The following is a 24,396-nucleotide window of genomic DNA, read 5'->3' as shown; positions in this document are numbered from 1 at the left end:
GCTACAGAGATGAGCCCCTGTCCCCTTGGCCATCCCACCCTGCAGCTCTCCTGAGGGGAGCTCCAGGCCAAAGGTGGAGGATGAGGGAATGTGGCCTCTCCATGGAACAGCATCCCTGGCCAGCAGGGCTGAGCACACTCACCGTGGAAGTGCAGGTCAGTGCAGATGGCCTCGTGGTGGCACTGCCCATTGGCATCCAGGCACCGGTCCGTGGGGGGCACCACCTCCTGCAGGCACTGGATCCCATCCCCAACATAGCCCTGCTTGCACTCGCAGCGCCGCTCGTTCTGCAGCACAAGGGAAGGGTGGCATTGTGTGAATGCAAACACACTGGGGATCCTTGCATCCCTGTGAGGATGGGGATGAACCTTCAGAATGCCTCTATATGCTGTGACAGAGCTGTGACAGGCCACATGGCCTTGTCCTAGCCCCACACCCAGGCAATGTCACATCGAGTCCTTGGCACGTGCTGTTTGTTTGAGCTGAGCTTTGAGGTACATGGCTCCTGACTCTTGCACTACACCATGCTCCCAATCCTATCTTCTAGCCTGTGGTGATCAGCTTTGGTTCTTCTGCAGAAATGGCAAGCATTGTCCTTGTAGGACCATTCAGGAGCCCCCAAACCAGCCCAGGAATGACACAACTGACACAGCTCTTGCTCCTTAGATAGAGAAGTGGGGGAAAACAGCCTCAGCCCCAGAACTGTCACAGCAGCACAGCCCCTGCCTGCTGGTAAGCACCCGCAGGATGAGCGCAGCACCTGAGGGCACCGGAGAGGAGGGGCAGGGGACTGCAGGAGGGGGGACACTGTCACAGGGCTGTCCCCGGGCACCCAGCTGGGCGGCTCTCCCAGGCACACGGATGTCCCCGGCCCTCGGGGCCGCGCTCACCGGGCCGGTGCTGATGCAGCGGGCGTGCTCGCTGCAGTCCCCATTCCTGCCGTCGGCACAGCGGTCGATGGGCTCGCAGATGTAGCCGTCCCCTCGGTAGCCGGGGCTGCAGGCGCAGGACACGTTCACGCCCGTTTGTGAGCACTGTGCGTGCCTGGCACAGCCTCCGTTGTCCTGGCTGCACATGTCGATCACTGCGGAGGGAAGCCTGGGTTAACTAAACCATCTCATGAGGTGTCCTGGGGGGCAGCCTGGCTGTCCTGCCAGTTGTCATGCCAACGTGGCCATCGGCAGACGGTCACCTGCTGTCCTGCCCCCGTGTCCGCCCCCCCTGCGGCCCAGCCCCGCGGCTGCCGTACCTGAGCAGGTTCTCCCGTCCCCCTCGTAGTGCAGGTCGCACTCGCAGAGGTTCCCGGCGCGGCAGGCGGCCTGGGCGTGGCACGGCGGAGAGCAGGTGGGTGTCACCACTGAAACCAGAACACACCCGGCTCACAGTGACCGCAGGACTGTGACACGGGCACGGCTGCCACCACCAGCCTCTGCCCCAGGCCACCCACCCCACACTCCCACCTCTGTCCCTCCCTCCCTCCGTCCTCTTCTGCAGGTGCCTTGCCCAAACACAGAGGTTTGTTACTCCATCGAACACACCTCACATCTTCACCTCAGCCTCGAGCCCTGCCTGGAACACCTGAGCTCAGGGACTTGCTCATGATCCAGCAGAGCTTTTCTCCTCACCACCCAAACCCTTGTGAAATTCAACAGCATGTGGCAGATCTCGGGATGAGCCTCACAACTGAGAGTTCCTTTTTGGAGATCTTTCTGAACAGCTGCTTGAACTACCCAGCTCCTGGGAAAGCAGCCATGTGGCAGCAGGTCCCAGGGAACAGCAGGTGGGTCCCAGGGAATGGCTGAGCACCCCTCACCCAGTCTGGTTTCACAGCGCTCCCCAGTCCAGCCCTCGGCACAGAAGCAGAAGCCATCGCCGTGCAGGCCTCCATTGCACACACCATTCTCAGTACAGTTGCACTCTGTGAGGAATGGACAAACACAGCATTTATGCCTTGGTGGAAGGGCCCTGGGACAGCCACGTGGCAGAAATGTGGCATTGTGGACAGGTGTGAAGGTGGGCACAGGAGCCCCATACATCCCTCCCTGCCAGTCCTGGCCCCCTGTCACACACGCCCTCCACAGAGGAAGAGAAGCCTCTGCACCCACAGTACCCCATCAGTCCTCTCCCCTGGGCATTTCTGGAATGTGTTTCTCACTCTGAAACATTTCTTGAGACCCCGTGAGGCCTGGTTTGGGATGGGAGGATGAAGAATTCTCTTTTCCCTCTCTTTGCTTTTGTCTCACATGGCACAGGTCCCTGCTGAGCATGTCCTCTTTCTTAATGGGGTTCATCACAACTTCTGCATCCCCCAGCTCACAGCACATAGTTTCTCCCAAGCTGGGGCTCTCAGCTGTGCTCAACAAACGAGGAGGGCTCTGGCGCTGTGCCCTTATCAGCCGTGTGCTGCAGGGGCTGAGGCCAGCGCTGCCCCCGCCCCGCCCAGCCGCGGTACCTCGGCATTCCGGGCCGTATCTGCCGGGCGCGCACAGCTCGCAGCCCGTCCCGATGAACTCCTGGCTGCAGTTGCAGACCCCTGAGCCGCCGATTTTGTCGTCGCAGGTGCCACGGTTGTTGCACGGCGCCTCCAGCCCTCCTGGGCACGCTGCAAATGGGGCACCTTAGTGAGGCTCTGGCGACAAAGGGACGCTGTGCTGGAGGGTCCCTTTGCCCCCTCCCCTCAGACCCCGCACACCAGGTGCCCTGAGCTGCTGCTCACGGGGTGCTCGGACCGCAGACAGCTCAGCAGTCTAGGCACTGAGTGCTGGGGACATCTCATGACAGGAAAACTTAGGAATGGGGGCAAGAGGGGCAAATTTGACACAGCTTCCAGCCTGGGAAGAAGCCCTGCTGTGGTGCGCTGGGTCTGTGCTCTCCTGCCCCACACTAACAGCAGACTCACCCAAGGATGTGAAAGCTGCCCATGGCACAGAGGGCAGATGCCAGGGATTGGCATTGCCAACATCTAGAGGTGACTGATATGTCTGACAGCTACCCCCAGCAGGCCTGTGCCCAGGGCTCTCCGCAGAGAAAGGATATTCTCAAGGAAAGGGAACCTCTTGTCACAATCTCAGGGTATTGCTCCCTGCGCCCTCTACAGGCTGGGGCTCCCCGCCTGGGGTTTTGCCCGCCCTTCTCCGGGGAAGCACGCTCATGGATGTCGGGTGTGCTGAGCCAGCAATGTCACCTTCCCGCAGGGGACAGGGCCGGGCGGGACAGGGTGTGGCTCTTACCCCGACAGTCCCGGCCATAGTGGTTGGCACAGCACTGCGGGACCCAGAGGCTGGACACGCAGCTCCTCCTGCAGCCTCGTCTGAGAGGCCCCCTGGAAGAGAAGTGTCTCCTGAAGGGGTCCCACGGGGAGTGCGGGGGCCAGGCCGGCCGCAGGAGGGAGTTGTGGTGGAACAGGAAGGTGTTCCTCAGCAGGTGGTTTCCATAATAGTAGCAGCGCCTGGTTTCCCCCTGTGAGGAAACAGGCAGAACACAGAGATTGCCACACTGATCACTGATAACTCACCCTGACTTTTCTTGTGCCACTCATTCAGTTTTATGGCAAGCAACAGAGGCTTCCTAACATATGCGGGGGGCTGGTGACAATGGAGCCCCAGAGGAACCTCAGGGTTGTGCCAGAAGCCAGCAGTGAGAATGGGGTACAGCCACTGCCTCCCAAGGCTGCTCACTATGGGATCCCTGAGCCACTCCCAGGCTGAGCTTTTTTGCTGTAAAGCACCCAGAGCCACCCACGCAGGACTGACCCAGCAAAGACCACTGGGCCCCATATTTTTCAGCCCAACTCCTGCATGACTTGGGGCAAGGCATGGACCATGTGAGAGAGCCAAGGGCTTGCCACACACAGGTGAGCCTTCATTGTGCTGCTAAAACATGAGGGGCACGTGGGGGTTGTCTCCTCTGGGCCTCCCTGGTGACAAAGCTGTGAGCTTTACCCGTTGAACGGAGCCAGCAGGGCAGGGTGGCTCGAAGCCACAGAGTCCACAGCTCTCTGCAGATCCCTGTGGAGGGGAGAAAGAGACCTCACAACAACTCAATCCATGCTGCTGCCTCTCTTGGCTGCTCAGAGCTTTGCCAAGGGAGGGCAGCAAGCTCTCCAGGGGCCCCTGTTCCCAGGCACAGGCTGCATGGGTGGCCCAGATCCTCATTCAGCCCATCCCAGGTGCTCACCGGCAGCTCAGTCAGGGTGAACTCGTCACACCGAGATCCCAGATCTGGTGGCTCCAACAATCTATCAATGCCATAAGCAATGCCCCCATTGAACTCCATGTGCCTCTGGATGATGGTGGCGTCACCGTTCCCCACCAGAATCTCCCCCTAACAGAGGAAGAAAGCAACTTGTGATTCTGGTACATCCTACATCCTGGCTGCACCACCCAGAAGTGGCTCAGTTTGGGCTGCCATGGCTTCTTAATCACTCCAAGAGCTGCAAAATCTCTGTGCACGTGTCCTTGACCACCCTTCCCACTTAACACTTTTCACAGCCACCTGTCGTAAGGATGGCCTCTGTCCATGCAGCACGTGCTCTCTGGAGGTTGTGGCACCATGCAGCCAGGTCATTGTGACATTCATGTGCAGGTAGCAGATCCCTGTGCACTCCCTGCCAGCTGGACATGCCTTGTGCCTCTCTACAGCACAGCTGTAGCCAGGGAATGGGCTGTCCCAGCCTGCAAGCACCCCAGCTCTGTGTCCACTCCCTGCCAGAAGCACCAGATGCCCCATGGCCATGCCCAGGGACACTTGCTCCATGGGAAGCCAAGCCTGGATTCACCAACACTCACCACGTGGGCTTTGCTGCAGCTGAGTGAGATGGTGGAGCCGTGCATGGTCCGTATGGTTTCAACCTGGGGCACGTTACCAGCAACAATCTAAGAGGGGAAAAGAAGAATGTGAAGGAGAGACTGGCAAAACTGGGAGTTCATTTTAAGACATGGTGAGGGCAGGGGTCAGTGGTCAGCCTCAGAGGGGTGTGATGTGGCAGTCCCTGAAGCTGGTGTGGGTGGCACAGCACAGGTGTGCTGGGTTAGTCCCAGATTCCTGCACAGTGAGAGGCCAGTGTGAAAAAGCAGGGCCTGGCTTTGCTCAGCTGGGCTCTCCCCTCGCTCATAGCCCTGTACACAAGAGCCTGTTTGTGAGCCTTGCAGCTCCCCAGGAGCTGATGACAGAAGGTTTCAGCTCAGCCACCAGAGGTTCACCATGATGCTGTAGGTGCCTCAAGTGCTCAAACAACTTTGGGTCTTCTCAAGACAATGGGTGGCACTGTGTGCTCTATGGCAGCAGAGTATTTGGCAAGGTCACTCTGACACAGCCACAGCGGCACCTGGTGTGGCCCTGGCAGCTGTGTGCTGTCCCGTTTACCTTGGTGTCCCTGATGATGTGTGCTTTGAGGTAGGAGGCCAGCACGTCGCGGTGCTCCCTGCGGTACAGGAACTTCTGCCGGCTCTCCGGGAGGGCGCTGAAGGCGGCGTCCGTGGGCCAGAGCAGCGTGAGGGGTCTGTGCACGGGGTTAGCGAGCAGCGGCAGCAGCTCCGCGTCCTGCCCGACAGCACAGCGACACCAGGGGGGAGCCCCGAGCCCACCGTGACCGTGCCCCGGCACGCAGCACCTCCCCGGGGCGGCAGGGGCAGCGGCTCACCTGCAGCAGCTTGCTGTAAACGCTGTACCCAAAGGCCTCGGCCACCTCCGTGATGTTCTGCTGCACAGGGAGGAAAGCAAACAACTGACACCAAGGGTTCCCCATAAACACAAATTTATCTCTGTCACCATCGTGCTGATGGTTTGGCCTGGAAAGGGCTGGCATTCAGCAGCCACCACTTTTCTGATTCATCCTGGATAGACACTGCTATGGCAGGAGCTGGGATGAATTCCAGCACTCTGTTGTGCACAGTAAATGTGTTATATTCTGTAAAATGCAGGCTCTCTAAGCCCCTAATGCTTGCTTAAGGAGTCACAGAGAGACATTGGCAAACTCATGCTGCAACCTGCTCTGTGCTGGAAAAGGAGTGTAATGGTTGGCATGGGACAAGATCCTCCTGCCTACACCCAGAACTGTTGTTCCCTCATGATGGAAAAGGCTCCTTATGTTCCAAATATCCCACAAATGCTGTCACCTTCACAAGCCAAATCTGTGGCCTCAGACAACCCCTGGGCAGGCAGGGACAGGGAGGAAGAGCAGCCCAGGCAGCTTTGGGCTGAGGCAGCTCTGCTGGGAGACAGATCCTGTCCCTGAGCTCAGCACAGCCCTGAGAGCAGGGCACGGCTCCAGCCTTACCTGTGAGAGCTTTGAGATGTTCTGGCCCAGCAGGTCACTGGGAATGAGGATCTTGTTGATGAAGTGGATGACCCCATTCACACCTACGATGTCACTGGTGAGCACTGTGGCTTCCTCGTTGAGAGTGATGCTATTCTGAGAGAGAGGGGACCTGCTGAGGCCTGCACAGCCAGCAGCTGCCACAGACACAGCGCCTTCACACGACAGGAAAAGTGACATCCTGACAAATGGGACTGCAAAGGGAAGTACCTCGTTCACTGTGATCTTTATTTTGTGGCCAGATAAAGATGTAAGGGACTCCTGGCCTTCCAGGTCACTGGAGAGCAGCTTCTGGCAGCCCACCATGTGGTAGCGAAGCAGGTCCCGGAGGAGGCCTCTGCTCTTCCACTCCTCAAACTGCAGACAGAAAACAGAGTGAGGTCACACCAGGGCACTTTGCCTTGCACACAGGGCCCCCTGCCCCAATGAGGGAGACCTGGACTGCCTGAGTTCCCTCTGACTCATCCCTGAAGGGAAGATGGTCCCCCCAAAACACACTGAAGACACAAAACCATTTGACAGCTTTGGGAAATTTCAACCAGCTTGACTAGTCAGTGATGGGGTCAGGATATTCTATTACACTGACACCAAAAAGCTGCCATTTTATTATTCCTGAGAAGGAGTAAGGGGTCTGTCACAGATGATGGGAGCCTTGTTGTTACCAGCCCCATGGGCACCAAAGCCACCACACACCACTGATCTGGCACAGTGCCTCTGAGGCCCACAAGATGTCATCTCCAACAAGAGATGATGGTCATATCTCCTTACAAGAGGAGATATGTCCAGGTTGTCTCCTCAGTGAGATGCCTCCAAACTTCTGCTTTTACACTGATGGAGAACAGGGGATGGATGCCTTTACCTCTCCATGGTGCAGCCCCTTGGCTTTGGTTCACTGGGCAGAGCAGTCCTAGGGGGGACATTGCCACAACTGGAGCTGTCAAACACCCGACAGAGTTGGCATGGGAGGGCACTTACCACTGTGGTGTTTCCTATGAAATCTGTCTGTGGGACGAAGATAGTGAAAGGCCCTGCCCCACTGAGCTCTTTGATGCTTTCTGCCTGTGTTAGAAGAGCATTTGTGGGAAGGGGAGCAGAAAACATTGTTCCAGTTAGCAAGATCCTTTGCAGAAAGCCCAAGGTGGGATTTACTACACAGAGACAAGGACAAAGCTGTCACCAACCTGTATCATCCTAAAGAACACGGATGCATCTGGAATCCTTCCGAGCTCCTTAAACAAAGGGAATCAGCTGGTGTTAGCAGGGTCCCTTCCACTGGTTCCTCCCCAGCCAGCACAGTGACCTGCTCCTTCCACTCTGAGTCACTCTCCCACCCCAAGAGACACCAGTTCTCCTGGCACACCACAGTGATTTTCTCTCCCTCCCTCCCTCACCAGCTCTGCAGGCACAGATGCCATGGGTGCTGCAGTGAGCTCTGCCTGCACCATTCACAAGTGCTGCAGGATGGAGTGGCCAGAAGATGAAGGCTGGCTGGTCCTGCAGCACCTCTCATGGGTAACTGCCCTGTGCTCGTGGGACACCTCGAGTGCTTCACAAAATCTCTGCTTTAATCTCACTGTGCTGCCACTGCCAGTTCTGGGATGCTGTCCAGAGGGCAGACATACCCTAGAAGACAAAGGACCTCTCCTCACCACACTGACTTTCAGTAAGAGCAGAGGCACACACTCTTTTCTCACAGCTCTGCTGTGGGCACTGCTTTGTTTGGCACTGCCTGAAAAGGTCACCAGTTTGCCCAAGGACAGCCATTGTACTGGCAAGAGGACTGGACACAGACTGCTGCCCACCAGGCTGGGTCCCAAGTCCTGGCATGGCCACAAGGGATACCTGCCCTCATCCCACTGGGCAGAAGTGGGTTGTCTTGGGAAAAAACAAGATTACTCCCATTTGTTTATGACATGAAGCAATCAGTCCCCCAGAGGTATGGCCAATGTTGCTGACAGCAGTAGAGTGTTCCTTCCCTTTGGAACAAAGTCACTTTGCCATGTCCCATAGCTGGCACACCAAACACACCTATGATTTATGGAGAGTTTGCTCAGAGCACCTGTGTCCTCTCCCACACCACACACCTGTCAATGTGACACCAAGATCTGAGAGGAGGGAGTGGATTTGCTACAGGGCAGGGGACACAGAAGGTGCAGCACAGGCCTCTCACCTGATGCATTTTGCCACGGCAGGTGAAGCCATCTCCAATGCTGTGCCAGGAGCAGGAGCAGTTCCGAGTGCCAGGGCCTGTGTACTTGCAGAGCCCAAAGGGGCTGCAGCCTCCATTGTTCTGGCAGGGAAAGCAAAAGGCTGCTTGGAGGGGCTTCTCCCACCACCTGAACTGCTGCTTGTGTGTGGGAGCTGCAAACTCCATCCAGCCCAGTGAAAGGAAACCACCCCCTCCTCTGTTTAGTGCCTTAGAATAAACCTCACCCAAATTCTCAAGGGCTTCCCAGCACCAAATCCTCCCATGAAATAAGATTTTTACACCTCACTTTGGAACACAGGGTCCACGACAAAGCCCCTGATTCAGAGGGACAGTTTCAATGGCAGTGATGCCCTTGAGCCCAGAACACTCTGATGCTTTTGAGCACATCCCACACAAAATGGACACAAAGGAAAAAGCCCACATGCCTCCAACCCTACGTCCCTCTTTCCACCCCGAGGGAATGCTGGGTGACAGACACAACTGCAAGTGACTGCAGGAGGCAATGGAGGCCAAACACACGAGGAAATCCTTCAGTATGTGGAAAAGCAAGACTTCAGCTCCAACCAACCAGCTAATGCTGTTCCTGCTGTTAACTCCTGGGAGAAGGGAACACTCCCAGGCTGTGGCCTTCACCTCTGGAAGCAGCCAAATGCTGACATACCTGTTCACACAGGTTGATGGGGTTGCAGTGGCTCACACCATCCCCACTGTAACCAGGCAGGCAGTTGCAGGCGACCTGGAGGGAGAACAGAGCCTTGGGCTCAAACTTGGACCAAATAAAGGAAACACACAAGGGCTGCCCTGGACAGAAGGCATGTGGTGTAGCAACCATTGCTGCCTCCATGGATAACCAAGCTTGTGTCCACAATAAATATAACCCAAGACTGCCTTCAGCCTCTGGCCAGCAAAGCCATTTGCTCTCATGGAAACAGCAATGTTTTCATGCTCTTCCAAGGAACCTTCTCTGCATGGAAGGGAGAAAGCACAAAGCACTGCAATGGACAGAAGTGTCTCTAGTGACAGCTGTGACAGCTTCCATGATAATGTTGCCCTGACATCCACCCCACACACTCACCTTCTTTGGGCCTGTTTTGGTGCACTCTGCGTGGGTATGGCAGCCCCCATTGCTTTCCAGACAGAGATCAATTTCTGCAGCAAAACAATAAGGCCAAGTTATTGCTGAGGGCTGCTCAAGGCAGCTAGGAACTGGTGGTCCAAGGAGGTTTTGGGAAAGCAACAGGGAGAACTTTTCCAGCTTGGAGAACACTTTCCTGGGAAAGTGTCTTGTGATAGAATAGGAATAGGGTACAACTACAAAGTTACTCCTGACACATGTGGGTCTCTGAGCTGTGACAAATCTGCCCACAGAAAATTCCAAGCCTGTCTGGGTGCACTTTAAAGAATATGAGAGGACTGGACTCCCCCTAGCTCCATCTTCACCCAGAGCACCACTGTGGGAGACTGCCCTTACCCTCTGTCCCTGGGCCTTTCCATGACATGCATAAGAGCAAGAAACCTTGCAGGAATCTCTTTGTCTGAGATGAAAACACTGGTGTTTTAGTCTGAAATTCCCCTCAGTATTGATGCTGCTCCTCTGCTACCCCCAAAACACACCCTGAGTCCTCACCCATGCAGAGTGTCCCGTCCCCAGCATAGCCTTCCTTGCAAGCACAGGTTCTCTCTCCTGGGGACACTTTGGTGCACACAGCATGCACGGAGCAGCCACCGTGGTCAATAGTGCAGGGATCTATTTCTGTGACCAAAAACAAGAGGAGCTTGAGTGATCTTTCCTCTGGCAGCTTCCTGCCATTTATTTCACCTTGTGTTTGCTGGACACACCTGTGCAGTGGGTCCCATTCCCTGTGTATCCAGCAGAGCAGAAGCAGGTCGGTTGGGAATCTGTGGAGCTGTTGAGGCAGCTGAAACAAGACAGGGACAAACAATCACTGACAACACCTCCTGATTTGCTCAGCTGGGGGGAAGCACTGTTCAAATCTGGCACATGCAAGAGACCACAATGACCACAGGAGGCACACTCCAGGTATTCCTTTACAGGTCCAAACACTCCAGTCACGCTGGCCAGGACCTGGTGTCCAGCCCAGGCCTCCCACATGCACTCTCACCACACCCATGGGCCTCTGCAAGATGCAAGGGGGATGGCAGGGTCCCTGCCTAAAACAGGAGTGTGGGTAATGGATGGAGAGGGGGACATGGGGGAGTCATTCCAGCCCTGTTTCATTCCTTGGCTGGTTGACTTGCTCCACGAATAAGGCCAGCCTTGGAGTACCTTGGAATCTCTCTGCTTTCTGCCATCCACACATGCTGAAGGAACTTAGAATGGGTTTATGCCTGGACAGACAAAATCCTTGGGGAGACTACATGTGGCTCAGGTCCAAAGAGAGTTCCCAGAAAGGAACTGACAATTGTGCATCTTTGATGAGTAGGCATCTTCTGCCAGCCCTCTGCCAAGCCCTAAGCCAGAATCACCTCTGTGTAAAACTCACACAAACACTCACGGGCGACTCAGCCCCTCTCCTGCACTTACTTGGCCATTTGATGGCAAGTGTTATTGCATAAGTCAATCTTGATTCCTGCAAGAGAAAATACAAATAGAACTTGGAATTTTCAGCTGGGGCCATTTCTGCCATCTAGAGAAAAGGAGCCTTAAAACCAGGAGTGATGCTAACTCTCTTGTCCTATGTGGCAGCAGGAAAATTTAATGGGATTTATGTTTTTGCACTTTGCAAGGGAGTGAATTTGATATTCTCTGTCTGTGCTAATTGATTTTTTTTGACTTGATTTTATTTGTGTGGCCTCTGCACTGGTCAGAACGAAACAAGGACTGAAACCTTGTTAACCCAGAACACAGAGCCATTTGGTTTTGGCCCTTTTGAAGCAAAAGATGAACTGCTTTCATGCTTGACATTTACACTAGATGGGACAGCTCTGCTTGATTTCTATTTCTAAATTCACAATAAAATCAACCTTTATGTGTAAACCTTTAAAATCTCAAGGTATTTATAAGCTCAGGATTCTCCTCACTCAAATGAAAATCCCAAATCCATCTCCAACATGTTATTTTGACACACAATGACAGATTTGTTGAAGACTGCACACCACAGCCTGAGCTCACCTGAGTCACTCAATCTGTGAGCAGAAAAAGCAGCTCAGCAAACACACTGGGGCCTTTTGAAAATTCAAATCTAGCCCTAACACCTTCTTAGGAAAGCAACAGGAGTCATGACCAACCCAACGTGGCTGGAAGCTCCCATTTCTCTCCTAGAACTAGGGGCTGTTTTTGAGGTGCCTCTAACCTCAGTGGAGGTAGAAACAGGGATAGGCTTTTCTTGGTTAACCAAAATAAATGGTTGGGGAAGTCACAGCAAATGCAGCTTGTGTGCAGGAATGAGACAGCAGAGACTGAAAATGTTTTGGGGGACTGCAGAGTACATGTGACTCCGTGGTCAGAGCAGACAGAGCCGCTCTGAAAACTTGATAGGATGCCTCAGATTTCTCTGCCACTGGTACAGCAGGGGCCCTTCACACTCACGTACTTTCCTGGCAGGTGGGGCCCGTCCATCCTGGGAAGCACTCGCAGCTCCCGTCCCCTTGCAGTCCATCGTTACAAATGCCATTGTCACAGGCACATTCTGCAGGGAAAATACAAATACCACTGTCAAACCAAACCAGCCAGGGCTCACCAGCAGAGCCTTGCTGCCATTTCATTGTCTGCTCTGTTACTAATCCAACACATCAAACTGCCATCAAGAGTATCAAAAGAAAAAGTCACAGGAGTATCAGCTCTTGATCCCTCACTGCCAGGCCAAAAAGCCCAGGAAGAGATCACCTGCCTGTGCTTGCTGTAGTTTGGGTGGCAGCAGGAAGAGCAGCACAGCACAGCACATGCTTGGTTTGAGGATGCAAAATGGGACCATTCCTCTGGCTGGCCACAAGTGCTCGCTCCTGCTGCTTCTGTCTCAGAGACCTGGCAGCCATTTGCATGTCTCAGAGCCTTGGCACATTTCTGCTCTCCCACCACCCCTCCAGAGAACTGAGACGTGGCCACCTTTCTGCCCTTGCGAGCAGTTTGGTAGAGCCAAGCTGCCACAGCCGCCGGTGTCACCTGATTTGCAGTCGGCTCCGAACCGTCCCACTTCACACATCTCACAGGCGGTGCCGTGGAACCCCTCCAGGCACCGGCACTCCCCGCTGCCCTGCAGCCCGTCCTGGCACTCCCCGTTCCCCGAGCACCACCGGCCCGGCTTCCCGGGGCACATCTCACACATGTGGCCGTAGTAGCCGGGGCAGCAGACGGATGTCTGGAAAACCAACAAGAACAAGCTGGGGTGAGCCATCCTGTGCACACAGACAGGGCACAGCTTGGTTCCCCTCTCTGTGTGACAGCCATAATTTCTGACAGCACGTGGAAGGAACTGGTAGGATGGAGTGAACACCCTGAAATGAGGTGTTCATGTAAAGCTGCACTGCCCTTGAGAAACATGGCCCCTTTGGTGAATAACTGAAATATCCTGTGCCCTCCAGCCTGTCTCCTGCCTGTGTCCTCAGAGCAGAGAGAGGCTCTGGCAGGAGGTGATTTGGTTCCAAAACCTGATTTAATTGCTCTCACTTCTTTCTGCATCTACCCATGGAGGAAAGAAAATCATGAGAGGACAAAGTTAGACATTAGAGATGATGAGAAACAACATTTAATGAAACAATGCAAAAGTGCCAAATGAGGTACAAGTGCTGGCTCAAACTCTCTATGTGAGTACAATAAGTCTAATGCCCCCTCTTCCTTTTCATTTTCCCATTCCCTCTAAACTTTCAAAGTGATCCTGCAACACCTAGAAGATGTCAATTCACACAAGCCTTTCTTTTACCATCTTTTCTTTAAGTGTTTTCTTCCAGCAACCCATTTTCACAAAACTGGTAGGGGCCATAACACACACATGAGGTGTGAGACCTTCTGCTCCTCCCTTTGGTTCAGCTCCAATGAGTCATCAGTTATTTGGGAAGGCACAGGCACAAGCAGAATACCATCACTCATGCCTCATTTCCTTTGGAAACCAGACTGCAAACATTCAACTCCTTCTCTTCCTCTGCAGGACAAAACCCAGAGCAACAATCCCGAAGCAGCAGGTCCCAATCCATCACGGAGCAGACATTTCTGCAGATCTTTTGTTGTTCCAGTGCCCTCCACCTCCTGATAGAGAGCGATTCCCAGACAGCCCCTGTCTCAGCTATGCAATGGCACAATCACAGCCAGGATTTCAGCACAGCCTGCACTTCCATGGCTGTGCTTCTCACACCCATCTATCTTGCTTTTGCCAAAATGAATCAGAGGCAAGTGTTTTGCTCACCAGAGAAACTTTTGCACAGGTGAAATGGCAACCTGTTGTTCCTGCACCTGCAGAGCGCAATCTGCATTTGGCGAGATTCCCTCTTCCAAGGGGCTCCTGAGGATATAATCAACATAGACACACTTAGGAGATACTACAATATTTAGACAAATAATGTACATTTTGGTGCATATGGCATTGTTCTTGCTTTGTATCTGACAGGAATAGCCCTAAAAATCTGAACTATCCAGAGCTGAGACCAATGAAGCATCTCTGGATGTGAAGTCACCACATAGAGTCTTTTTTACCTGCCAAACCCATGGTACACGTTAGTCTGCATACTGAGAAAAAAAGAATTGGGAATTTTTGGGTATAGGGTAAAGCAGCAAGGCCTAAGAAGCCAGATGTAGCTGCTAGGCATTTCACAGCCAGCATGGAAATGAAATGCTTAGCTATTTTCCTCTCTGGATATGTTTGTCACTCACTCACAAACAAGCTGCAGGCACAACCAGCCCATCTGCATGAACAAATCAATGGTCCAGACAGGGAAATTGTTACAGGCACTCTTAAATAGGCTTTCCTTGATGATAATGTCAAAATAGTCAAATATAAAATAAAAAAATAATAAAAAAGACATCTCTTATTCCCTGTTAAGTGGGAAAATGAAAAGGCTCTCGAAATTCAGGCAAAACCTGGTGCCAGCTCTGGGTGGAGCTTCATGATTCATGTCCATGTTTTTCCCTCTGTGTAACTCTCCCTTGGTTTGTGCTTTTTCTTGCAAACTTTGGCCCTGGACAAGCCACAGAGGACTCAAGGGCACATTTTTTCAGGTATCAAGATGACACCTATAGAGCAATAAAAGGATCCCAAAGCACTATCTGCAACCAGTCTGTGAGCTGAGCCATGAATCCAAGACTCACCAAAAGAACTGATCCAGAAGGACACTTGATCCCCTTGTCACACTTGCCGCACCTTGACTAGGGCACAGAGAACAGGACAAGTCACCAGTGTGCCTCTACCCACATCACACCAGGACACTAATCTTGAATAACAAAGGCTGCTCTACAGGCTGCTGCCTGGGACAAAGATGTTTTTATCTCTGTGGCTCAAAACACCAAAAGAAGAGATCGCATGTCACACCTTTCCTGAATCTCAGGGATTTTTGTAGGCCTGGGGTTCCTTCACACAAGGCTGCAAATACTTTTTTTCCTGAGCTGTAGCAGGCAGTCTGACACTGCAATCTTCAGGTTTAGTGGCTTAATTGCCATGAGCCACAAGGTACATGCAAGCTGGAGTTTTGTCCATGACTCCAGGCAAACCAGGGAGCATTTTCTAAGGGAGCTTGTGGTCATGGCATGCAAAAATTGGGCTGGATTTTCCTTCCACAGCTGAGTATTTGGGAGGCTCAGCAAGGGAGCTGAACATGATCTGCACAAGAGCTGCATTAGATGTACAGAATCTCCAGGTAAGAGGTGCCAAATCTCCACAATGTCCCATTTCATGAGGCTCATCTGGGGTTACACCACAAGCTACTGTGTCATCCATGAGGGCAGCCAAGGGAGTTGTCTGTTACCCATCAGTTTGGCTCAGCAGGTGGAGGAACCCCGTGAAATGTGGTGTCAGCTCCTTGGACATCAGCATTACCTTCAGTATGGTGGTGGTATTGGCAGTGCAGCGATTCTTCTGGACCTGGAGCACCTGGGACACCCCGAGCAGGATGCCATTCCTCGTCTCAAAGGACTGTCCATCCAAAGGAATGTTATTGACAAACTTCTGCAAAGCAGGAGACAGCAGCTGAGACAATAACCTTCATCTCCTTCTGCATGGATTGCTTGGCAGCTCCAACAATCCAGCAGTAAATTTGTGAGGGTGTACAAAAGAGAAATGGGAGTACTGGGTCACCTGCCTTAGGAAGTGATGGGTCAATCCAGAACAGCCTGCCTCCCTTACCTGAGTGCTGTTTTGGTAAAACATCAGCCAGTAGGAGAGCCCTAACATGCTGTTCTTGTGAACTCCACTTCTCAAGTCTGCAGGCAAGAGCTTCTCTCCCAGAATAATGTGGTACTGCACTGTTTCATTGTCCTAAATCCACAAAAATACAAAGGTTTGGAGTCTTTTGACTTCCTAGATTACAATTCAGTCAGAGGTATGGCATAAGACGTGTTCCCAAGCACCTGTAATGGCTAATTAATGCCACAGAGCCTAGTAACTCTCTGTCACAGATGACTGATCACACTTAATGATTCTGATACTTGATGAATCCATTAATGTTTTTTGGAACCTTTCAGAAGCCTGAAAATTGCCACTGCCAGCCAGGAAGTGGAAGATGTTGTGCCATCTATCCACATACTAATTTACTCTGCCCTTGGGGTCCAAATATTTTTTTCAGGTCCCACTGCAACACCCCTGGAAATCCTCTTATTTCTCTGCCACATTTCTCCCAGCTTTTAGCATCAGATATTCATCTCCTCTGCATGCTGAAATCCCCGAGCTTGTTTACTATTTGGCAGTGTACCTGCCCCTGCACCCACCACAACACATACTCAAACTGCAAGCAAGCAGTGAGCTTACCAGCTGGGTCACATTGGCAGCACGGCAGTACTCCTCAATGGAGTTATTTCCAGGAACAAAAATTGTGTATTGTTCAGAGGACTCAACTTTCCCAATGAGCTGGTACTCCTACAAAATGTCCAAACAGTGACATTAGCAATTACCCTTGTACTCACTAAAATCCAAACCACACATGTGATCAATTACAAAGGCAAGAGGAAAAGTTTGAAAATAGGATATACAACTTCTACTCAGCCATACACATCTGATTGCTTGCTCCTTGTCCTGGCTGACACAAGAGCAGCTTCCCAGCTATGAAAAAGCCTTCTCTTTATTCTGGTTTTCTCTGCCTTGTACAGGCATCAGAACACCTGCAGTAGACAAGTCATCTTCCACTGCAACACATGGCAGTGATCCAGAGATCTCACTGTAATTATGTAATTCTGGCTGCTCAAAAGCTTTCCTAGAAGACCCCTCATGCAGAACACACACAGTCTCCCTTTCTTACCAGGCAGCCCAGATTTATGTCCCCAGTACAGGGGGAGGTGGCATTTGCTCCAAAGACTGCTGTGACAGTGACAGCTGTGCTCAAGTGCTTACCTCTAGCAGCTCCTGGAATGTGCTGAAGGAGGCCACAGTGCTGAGCTGCTCCTGCAGACCAGGAGGGCTCGGGGGGATATCTGCTGGGGAGGGCAACAAAACCTGCGGAAAAAGCAGGTACAGAGCAAGGCTGAGCAAGGGGCTGAGGGGAATCTCACTGGACTCCTGCCCTGCTTGCAAGAAAGGCAATTAAAAGATCTCATTTTACACAGTCCTGCAATAGTCTGAACTCTTCTATCAGCCAAGAGAAGGGGAACTCTCCTCCCACTGGTCCTGGAGACAAATGTTTTAAACTTTGAACACTGCTGCACAGGAAACATCTGTCAGGACCTTGTGATAACCTCATATAGTTTGCCCTTATATCCCTTCCTAACCATCCAGACTTGTGCTCCTCCTTGGCCCTGTAACAGAGGCTGCTACACAACCCTGCTGCTACAACTGCAGCATTTCCCAGTGCCACATGTACTGACATACCTTGCTGAGGACATGGATGATGCCATTGCTGGCAGGGATGTCACTGATAACTACAGCTGCATTCTGGATGGTCAACACCTGCACAAGAACCAGAGGGAGAAGCGAAAGGGTCAGGAAGTGCCAAGCAAGTGCAAAACAAATACATTGTTCATTCAAGGCTGCTCATGGTTAATCTGGGTACAGTTTGTGAAAGATGCCTGCATTTGAGGGCACCAGTGTCCCACCCAGGCTCCCCACTGGGAACAGCAGCCCCTCAGCAGTTAAATTTGAGCTTGGTACATTTCTTATGTAAGAAAGCCTTACGCCACTCGTGGTGTTTATCTGCCATCTGGTCTGTGGGTTGAGAGTGGGTAATTCTGGCCCGTACTTTTTGAGCTTTTCAGCAGTGAAGACACCTTCAAGGAAGTGGGCTCTGTGGGGAACAAAATCAGATAAAGAAAAGATTAGGGAAGTGATGGTAATGACAGGGAGATAAGACCATACCACCCAACATTCACATCTCTCACAGGAAGTACTTTAGCATGAGGAGAGAACAATGGAGAGAATTGTTCTGATGCCATCTGACTGGGAAAATCTCTCTGCTAATACATGAAAAATAAACCCACTTCCCATGGTCTGTGGTCTGTTATGTTTTGAATGCCTACCTAATTTTTTGCCTGCTAGATATTTAAATTTACTTCTATATTTATCTCAAGGTATGTCCTCATTGGTCATGCACAAGAAAAAACCCATTTCATGGCTCTGTTACTGTTGCTTAGCCCAGTAAAGCAAAGTCAGGAGGCTCCTCGTACCTGACTAAAAAGGGCAGCATGTAAGGGGTCAACCAGAAATCTTTGTCAGCATTGCTCAAGTTCTTGATAGCTGCCTCTGATGGCACCAGGACAGTGACATTGGCTCCTGCTGGGATGCTGAAGAGAGATTTCTGTTGTCCAAAGCACAAAAATGAACAAATAAGACACTCCCCTGCCACATCTATAGTGCAAAATAGCCCCAGCAGCCATCCCGCCCTCCCAGCCATGTGAAAGGGATGTGGAGGAACAGGGCAGGTGCTCAGCAGCACAGCAGGGTCTCCTGCCTCTCCTGGCATGGCAAGCAAGGAATGCCACAGGTGCTTTGGCCACAACAGCTGGCACCTCATTGCCAAGGGAAAACCTGCTGCTTTAAGCTCTACCTTCCCAATTCAGTTTTCCTTCAAACACGTTCAATCATATCCATAAATCCTTTTTGAATGCCCAACATCAGTCCTGGGGGAGGGACCAAGATAACTGCTGGCAAAAGCAATTTTCTGTGCAGCAGGTCAGGTGAGCTAAAGCTCAAATTAGAGACTGTCCATCACAGTGAGTTTCCACACACTTAGTGCAGTCTCTGGAGGGTCTCTCTTATTCCCACATAGAGGCAGAAAACAGCAATGAGAAAAGGAACAAACATGCAGTCTAATGTCCCAAGGACATTCTTCTGAAAGACAGGGTTATAATGCTACCCCTTCTCTCCCTTCTGTGCTGTTTTTTGATGGCAAGGAATTTCAGGTGGTACAACCATGAAAATTAGGTGTAACACAGCCTCAGCTTCCTCTCCTGAGAGAAACAAAGCCCCCAAGACACACTCATGACCCTCATTCTACCACAACTCCACAGCTTTTCCACATGCCTGTTTTGCAACCATTTCTCATTTGCTTTGCTTTGTTTTCTCTAAAGAAAAAGATATTTGGAGTTTCTTGTCCTCTAACAGACTCATTCACAGACTTCACTTCTACAGAACTTACCCATGTGGGTGTCCTGTGGTTTCTCTTACCTTAACCCAGTTGTAGAAGCCTACAAAGTGGGAATTCCTGGCCAGCTCCTTTCAAATAGAAACAACAGAAGAGTTACCTCTGCTAAGCACAGGGTACAGGGCTGGGGGACTTGGGTTGGGGGAAAGGAGCAATATCAAATACCAAATCTGGCAATATCAAATCTGGCAACAATGACTTCAACATTCTTCTCACTTCACAACCATTACAGGCACCATGTATTGTGAGGAGAGACGGGCACTTCTAAAACCAAACTTCGGCCATTAAAAATATATACTTCCAAATAAATAAACTATTTTCAACTCATCTTCAATGAGTTCATGTGTATCAGGGACAAAAGATTGAATCCACAATGGCCTTTGATATTTCTAAAGATAGAAAATAGGCCTGACAGCTCTGACCTGAAAAACTTTCCTAACAATGAAGGAAAGATGACTTATTGCACAGGACAGGTGCTCCCTGCACAGGGGTGAGGCAGCTTAGAAATAATGCTTTCACTGGCAGTAATTAGTGCTGGCATCACTTCTGTGCCTGTGGCCTTGGAATTCACTTGGGCTTCACGCTGATGCTGGTAGGAGTCAGTCATTTACTCAGGTAAAATGGAAAAGTAAAGAGAGAGCAGAACCAGCCAGTTCTCTCCAGTCTCAAGAAGGCCTCAGACATTTGCTGCTCACTAACTTTTAGAATGTCCCCATAGCATGTCATGCCATCCCCAAAGTAGCCTTCAGAGCAAACACAGGATCTCTCTCCTCCACCAAGGGGTACACAGGTAGCCTGCAAATACAAGGAAAGGAAGAAGAAATTAGAGAGCAAACACAGGTTATGTAGTGTTACACCCATATCAGTGTTGAATTCTGGCCTTCTAAAGGCTGGGCTTGAGTGGCACACACAAACTCCTTCCCCCTGCTGCCTTTATGGTGGCACTGAGTGTTCCCCTCATGCAGCCAAGCCTGGGTGATTGCTTTGGTAGTGTGAACCCACAAAAATCAGAGGATCCATCTTTGGAGCACATCAGTGCAGTAAGATGACATATCATAAACCTTTGCAATTCTCTCAATGCCATGGCTGCTGCAAAACCTGTCAGTGAGCAGGTGAGCCTGCCCTGCCCTGCCAGCCTGAGGACAGCTCCTTAACTACTCACCAGGTCATGGCAGCCACCATTGTCCATGAGGCAGGGGTTGATGGCATCACAGCTGTGGCCATCACCAGCATAACCCCTCTTGCAGACACACTCGCTCTGCAAGAAAGATATTTCAGTTTTATAGACTTACCAGAGCATCCTCATTTACTATCCAAAAAATGTCTAAGGCAGCAAAACCTGTCCTTAATTTATTTTCCCAAGTTTTCTTCCTGGTCCCTCAAGACCTGGAAATGTGGAGTTGTTTTCTTAGCAGGACATCATCCTCTATCACAGCACACAGGCTGCCTGGTTGCTCAAGCACATTGATCCCCTGCATTGCTTGGCTGTGTGGGCCACTGGAAGATGATGGTTTCCTCCTTTGTTTCCAGGTCTTCAGGGAACGACACAGACTTTGTGAATGGCAGAAAGAGGAGTTAATTTCAAAGCTTCCTGCTTTGAAGATATCTAGCAGAGGACTTGCACATCTCACCTCACTAAACTCTGCTACAGCTTTTGTACCTTTTTTCAGCACCTTATACAAAGCTCCCCATGCTCACTGGGGAGAAGCAGCACACTGAGAAGTCTCCTCTCACGCGCACCTTCTTCCTCCTCCCTCAGCATGCATTGCTCTTGGCCCAGCTCCCTGCACAGACTGTCTGAACAGCTCACATGCTCTTCAGTGCTGTGGTCTGGGACAGGGGCATGCAGCAGCTGCTGCCTTAGGTCAAGCTGTATTACAGAGTGCAGTCCTGTCCCTTTGCTGCACAAGTCCCAGGGTCAAGCAGCAGTCCTGAGCACACCAGTGCACCTCACATGCAAGTGCACTTTCCAGTGGTACTGCAGCTGTAGCTGGTGTTTCTGGCAGTGGACAAGCAAGCTTGGCTGCTGGCCAGCCCAGCTTTTACCTCTGTTAGCCCAAGTCCACCTGAGAGCAGCTGAGGGAGTGTTATTCCTACCAGCAGGCTGCTCAGCCTTGCTCATACCTGCCCAGGCCCGGTGTAGACGCAGTCGGCGTTGAGGTGGCAGCTCCCTCTGCTCTCCAGCATGCAGTTGTCTATGGGCACACAGGCCTTGCCATCCCCAGTCCAGCCCACATTGCACTGGCAGGTGGCAGTGCCAGGGCCTGTACTGGTGCACAGGGCCTTCAGGAGAAGGGACAGAGAAGGAATTACACCCAGCAGAAGGGAGAGAGTGCAATGAAAATACAGCAATAAATCTCCTTCCTGACACTGCGGAGAATTTCTGACTGACCAACTCTGATTCCAGCACTGGGGATGGGAGGTGGAAGCATCTTCTCCAGAAAAGTCATAGAAAACTTCATAATAAAGTGATTCTGGAAACATTTTGTGTTTTCAGAGAGGTAGACATTTGTGTCTAAGGTGGCTCAGAACTCACAGGGCATTCATTATCATTGTGTAAAGCTCTTCCATTACACAATAAAGTATTCCCTGAAGAGGGGGACCACAATCTCCTGTCTGGGATGGAATCAATGATAGATGGCAGATCTCCCTCAGGAGAAGACCTACTTTGTATTCAGTGCCATCCTATTCTCTTGTATATGGCCCAATGTCTTCCTCTGACTGAAGGGTCTAATTTATGATGAGGTTTGACCATTTGGCAGTAATTTCCAACATGAAGCATCACATGGATACAAATGTAGTGTTGATGGTTACTGGGAATATGTGTTGGATCTCACAGTTAAGTTACAGAGAAAGTAACACATGTTAGATGAGCTTGAGGGGAATATCATTGCAAATCAAAAATTATCTGTACAGCTAATCTGTGTGGCTGATAAAATATCTGGTGTGAACCAGCCAAACTATCCTTGGAGTGTCATATTTGGTACCAGCTCAAATGACTGACATCTTTACAATGACTATGCCAAGGCACTTGTTATTCCACCTCATCTGACAGACAGGAAAAATCAGCACACAAAATCTGTAACAGTCCCAGGAGCCCTGGATCCCTGCACTGATTGAGAGGAGCTGCCTCTCCACACTTCACAGTCTGAGCCCACTTACATTCTGTGAGCAACCTCCCCGTTCTGGCTGACTGCACAGGTCAATGGGCTGGCAGGAAAACCCATCCCCTTCGTATCCATCCATGCAGATGCACCTTAAAAGTATAAACACAAAAGGGACACAGGTAGAGCAGTCCCTTGAGCAGGCAGATTTATGACTAGCAGGCTGGCTGAGTCACTCAAACCATGCTGTGCACCAAGCACACAGCCACACACAGCCACAGGGGTGGCAGCCATGTACAATGACAATGTGCCCCGAACATGCCACACAGACTGACCTTGCTGTGTCATTCAGGCTGCAGACAGCGTGCTGGTGGCAGTACTGGGACAGCCCACTGGGGCCACAGTTCCTGGAGGTCTTGTCACAGAATTTCCCAGTGTAGCCTTCCTTGCAGGACCAGGACTGACACACCCCGCCACTGCCAGGCCTGTTGTCACAGACACCATGGACACAGCCACAATCTGTCAAGGACATGCAGTAAGATCAGTGAGTACAGAAAGCCCAGAATCCACCACAATTGTAGATTTCCAACTTTCCTTCACAATCTCTTGTGACACCAAATAATCATTCCTTTTTTTTTTTTTTTTTGGCAGAGGGGATGTCTGCTTACAGACATCCATCACAAATTAAGCCTGGCCAGGGAACAGATCCTGCGACTGCCTGGGTCCATGTTTTCTATAGGCTGTAAGAACAGACTCCAAACAGGCTATCAAGCTCAAGGTCATTGTCAACTCTCTTTTGTTTCCTAGCAGGAGAGATCTAAATTAGGTTGATGTTTCCAAGACATCACCACTGTCATATCAAACATATCAAATGTTTTCTCCAGTGTTGTTTGAAGGGACACACATGATGAGATTTTTGTCACTTCTTTCATGATGCTGGTCTTGCCAGAATGGAAACTAATATACATGAATTTGTACCATTATCTTTGTTCTAAATTTTCCTTTGGTCTCTCCATCAGAGTTACTAACCTTCATCACAGTTCTCGCCGTGCTTGTTTGGGTTTGCACAGATATGGCAGGCTGTGCCTTTGAAACCTTCAAAGCAGTGACAGTTGCCATTTCCTTGGATGCCATCACTGCACTGGATGGAAAACAAGAAAAAACCAAAGTGATTGAAACTCAGAGAAATGCCAAGGCATTAATATCCATCAAAGGTACTTTGATACACACAGTAACAAACAGGACTTTGAAGAGTGGTGGTAGTAATACAAGATCCCACACAGCAAGAGCTGTGTCCAACAGCCATGACCTAATTCTCACTAAATATGTGCCATTCTCCCTGGATCTTCTGCTACCACCTCTGTGGGTTTATCCCTGGAGCACAAACTCTGAATTGTACTTATCTCAAACCACACTGTTGCACCTGCTTGTTGCAATGCAGAAGGTTCCCCCACACTTACATTTCCCCTGCCATAGCATGGGCTGGAAAATCCCCCAGGGCATGGGATGCAGTCTGGACCAAAGAACCCTTTGCAGCATCCAGGTTTCTGAAAAAAAACCAAAATTGGTAAGGTATGACATGACTTAACAAGAATTTCCTGGAGTACTCCTGTGCTCATAATTCCCAAATTCTGGTCCTTGTCTCTGCCATGGAAGGAAAGAGAATGTTGTATTTAGCATCTGTGTTTCTTAGGAGCTCCTGCGCCTAAATTATTTTTCAATGACCCTCTTCCTGCTCACAGCCAATTCTTCTCAAAACAAACCATTATTTTCTGCTTACTCTGTGACTTCAACACATGGGATGCATGTTTTTTATGAACTTTTAATTCTTTAATAGCACTGGTCCACTCACTTTTCCTTTATCCTTGCCCAGAACTGCATTCCTGCAGAGGGATGTAGCAGTCCTGGATTACAGGCCTTGTCATGATTGACCAAAGGAAGAACAATCATAATACAAACAATCAGCAGTATTTAATGAAACAACCACAAATCATTACATACAGTTGGCACTGCAAGAGCTCAGGAGCTGCAGACAA

General features: G+C 50.9%; 1 protein-coding gene across 4 annotated transcripts in view; it reads right to left on the bottom strand.

The window, feature by feature from the left end:
- STAB1 (stabilin 1) overlaps positions 1 to 24,396 on the bottom strand; it is a 53,846-nt gene that overhangs the window by 5,477 nt on the left and 23,973 nt on the right. For 3 of the 4 annotated variants that reach the window (XR_011681195.1, XM_071439859.1, XM_071439861.1), the window contains 40 exons: positions 23,821 to 23,907; positions 23,390 to 23,501; positions 22,696 to 22,879; positions 22,419 to 22,512; positions 21,381 to 21,539; positions 20,419 to 20,514; positions 19,956 to 20,051; positions 19,280 to 19,327; positions 18,280 to 18,410; positions 17,792 to 17,900; positions 17,489 to 17,566; positions 17,015 to 17,116; positions 16,436 to 16,543; positions 15,815 to 15,946; positions 15,509 to 15,637; positions 14,785 to 14,841; positions 13,886 to 13,981; positions 12,649 to 12,844; positions 12,080 to 12,175; positions 11,071 to 11,116; positions 10,365 to 10,444; positions 10,153 to 10,278; positions 9,601 to 9,674; positions 9,187 to 9,261; positions 8,487 to 8,606; positions 7,498 to 7,545; positions 7,292 to 7,375; positions 6,527 to 6,673; positions 6,278 to 6,412; positions 5,642 to 5,701; positions 5,365 to 5,541; positions 4,788 to 4,874; positions 4,177 to 4,323; positions 3,942 to 4,007; positions 3,231 to 3,459; positions 2,453 to 2,602; positions 1,814 to 1,918; positions 1,250 to 1,357; positions 891 to 1,084; positions 143 to 287 (listed from right to left, as the gene is read on the bottom strand). Coding sequence is in view for 3 of the 4 variants with exons in the window: in XM_071439859.1 (XP_071295960.1) it covers positions 143 to 287; positions 891 to 1,084; positions 1,250 to 1,357; positions 1,814 to 1,918; positions 2,453 to 2,602; positions 3,231 to 3,459; positions 3,942 to 4,007; positions 4,177 to 4,323; positions 4,788 to 4,874; positions 5,365 to 5,541; positions 5,642 to 5,701; positions 6,278 to 6,412; positions 6,527 to 6,673; positions 7,292 to 7,375; positions 7,498 to 7,545; positions 8,487 to 8,606; positions 9,187 to 9,261; positions 9,601 to 9,674; positions 10,153 to 10,278; positions 10,365 to 10,444; positions 11,071 to 11,116; positions 12,080 to 12,175; positions 12,649 to 12,844; positions 13,886 to 13,981; positions 14,785 to 14,841; positions 15,509 to 15,637; positions 15,815 to 15,946; positions 16,436 to 16,543; positions 17,015 to 17,116; positions 17,489 to 17,566; positions 17,792 to 17,900; positions 18,280 to 18,410; positions 19,280 to 19,327; positions 19,956 to 20,051; positions 20,419 to 20,514; positions 21,381 to 21,539; positions 22,419 to 22,512; positions 22,696 to 22,879; positions 23,390 to 23,501; positions 23,821 to 23,907 (4,513 nt within the window). In the remaining variant the exon portion in view is untranslated. The remainder of the gene's footprint in view (positions 1 to 142; positions 288 to 890; positions 1,085 to 1,249; positions 1,358 to 1,813; positions 1,919 to 2,452; positions 2,603 to 3,230; positions 3,460 to 3,941; positions 4,008 to 4,176; positions 4,324 to 4,787; positions 4,875 to 5,364; positions 5,542 to 5,641; positions 5,702 to 6,277; positions 6,413 to 6,526; positions 6,674 to 7,291; positions 7,376 to 7,497; positions 7,546 to 8,486; positions 8,607 to 9,186; positions 9,262 to 9,600; positions 9,675 to 10,152; positions 10,279 to 10,364; positions 10,445 to 11,070; positions 11,117 to 12,079; positions 12,176 to 12,648; positions 12,845 to 13,885; positions 13,982 to 14,784; positions 14,842 to 15,508; positions 15,638 to 15,814; positions 15,947 to 16,435; positions 16,544 to 17,014; positions 17,117 to 17,488; positions 17,567 to 17,791; positions 17,901 to 18,279; positions 18,411 to 19,279; positions 19,328 to 19,955; positions 20,052 to 20,418; positions 20,515 to 21,380; positions 21,540 to 22,418; positions 22,513 to 22,695; positions 22,880 to 23,389; positions 23,502 to 23,820; positions 23,908 to 24,396) is intronic. The other variant, XM_071439860.1, reaches the window with a different exon arrangement.

Source organism: Agelaius tricolor, unplaced genomic scaffold, assembly GCF_023055355.1.
Source record: "Agelaius tricolor isolate 1412-34295 unplaced genomic scaffold, bAgeTri1.0.p SCAF_14, whole genome shotgun sequence".
Lineage (NCBI taxonomy): Eukaryota > Metazoa > Chordata > Aves > Passeriformes > Icteridae > Agelaius > Agelaius tricolor.
The sequence above is the reverse complement of the archived record's forward strand: the minus strand, read 5'-3'. Positions and strand labels throughout refer to the sequence as shown.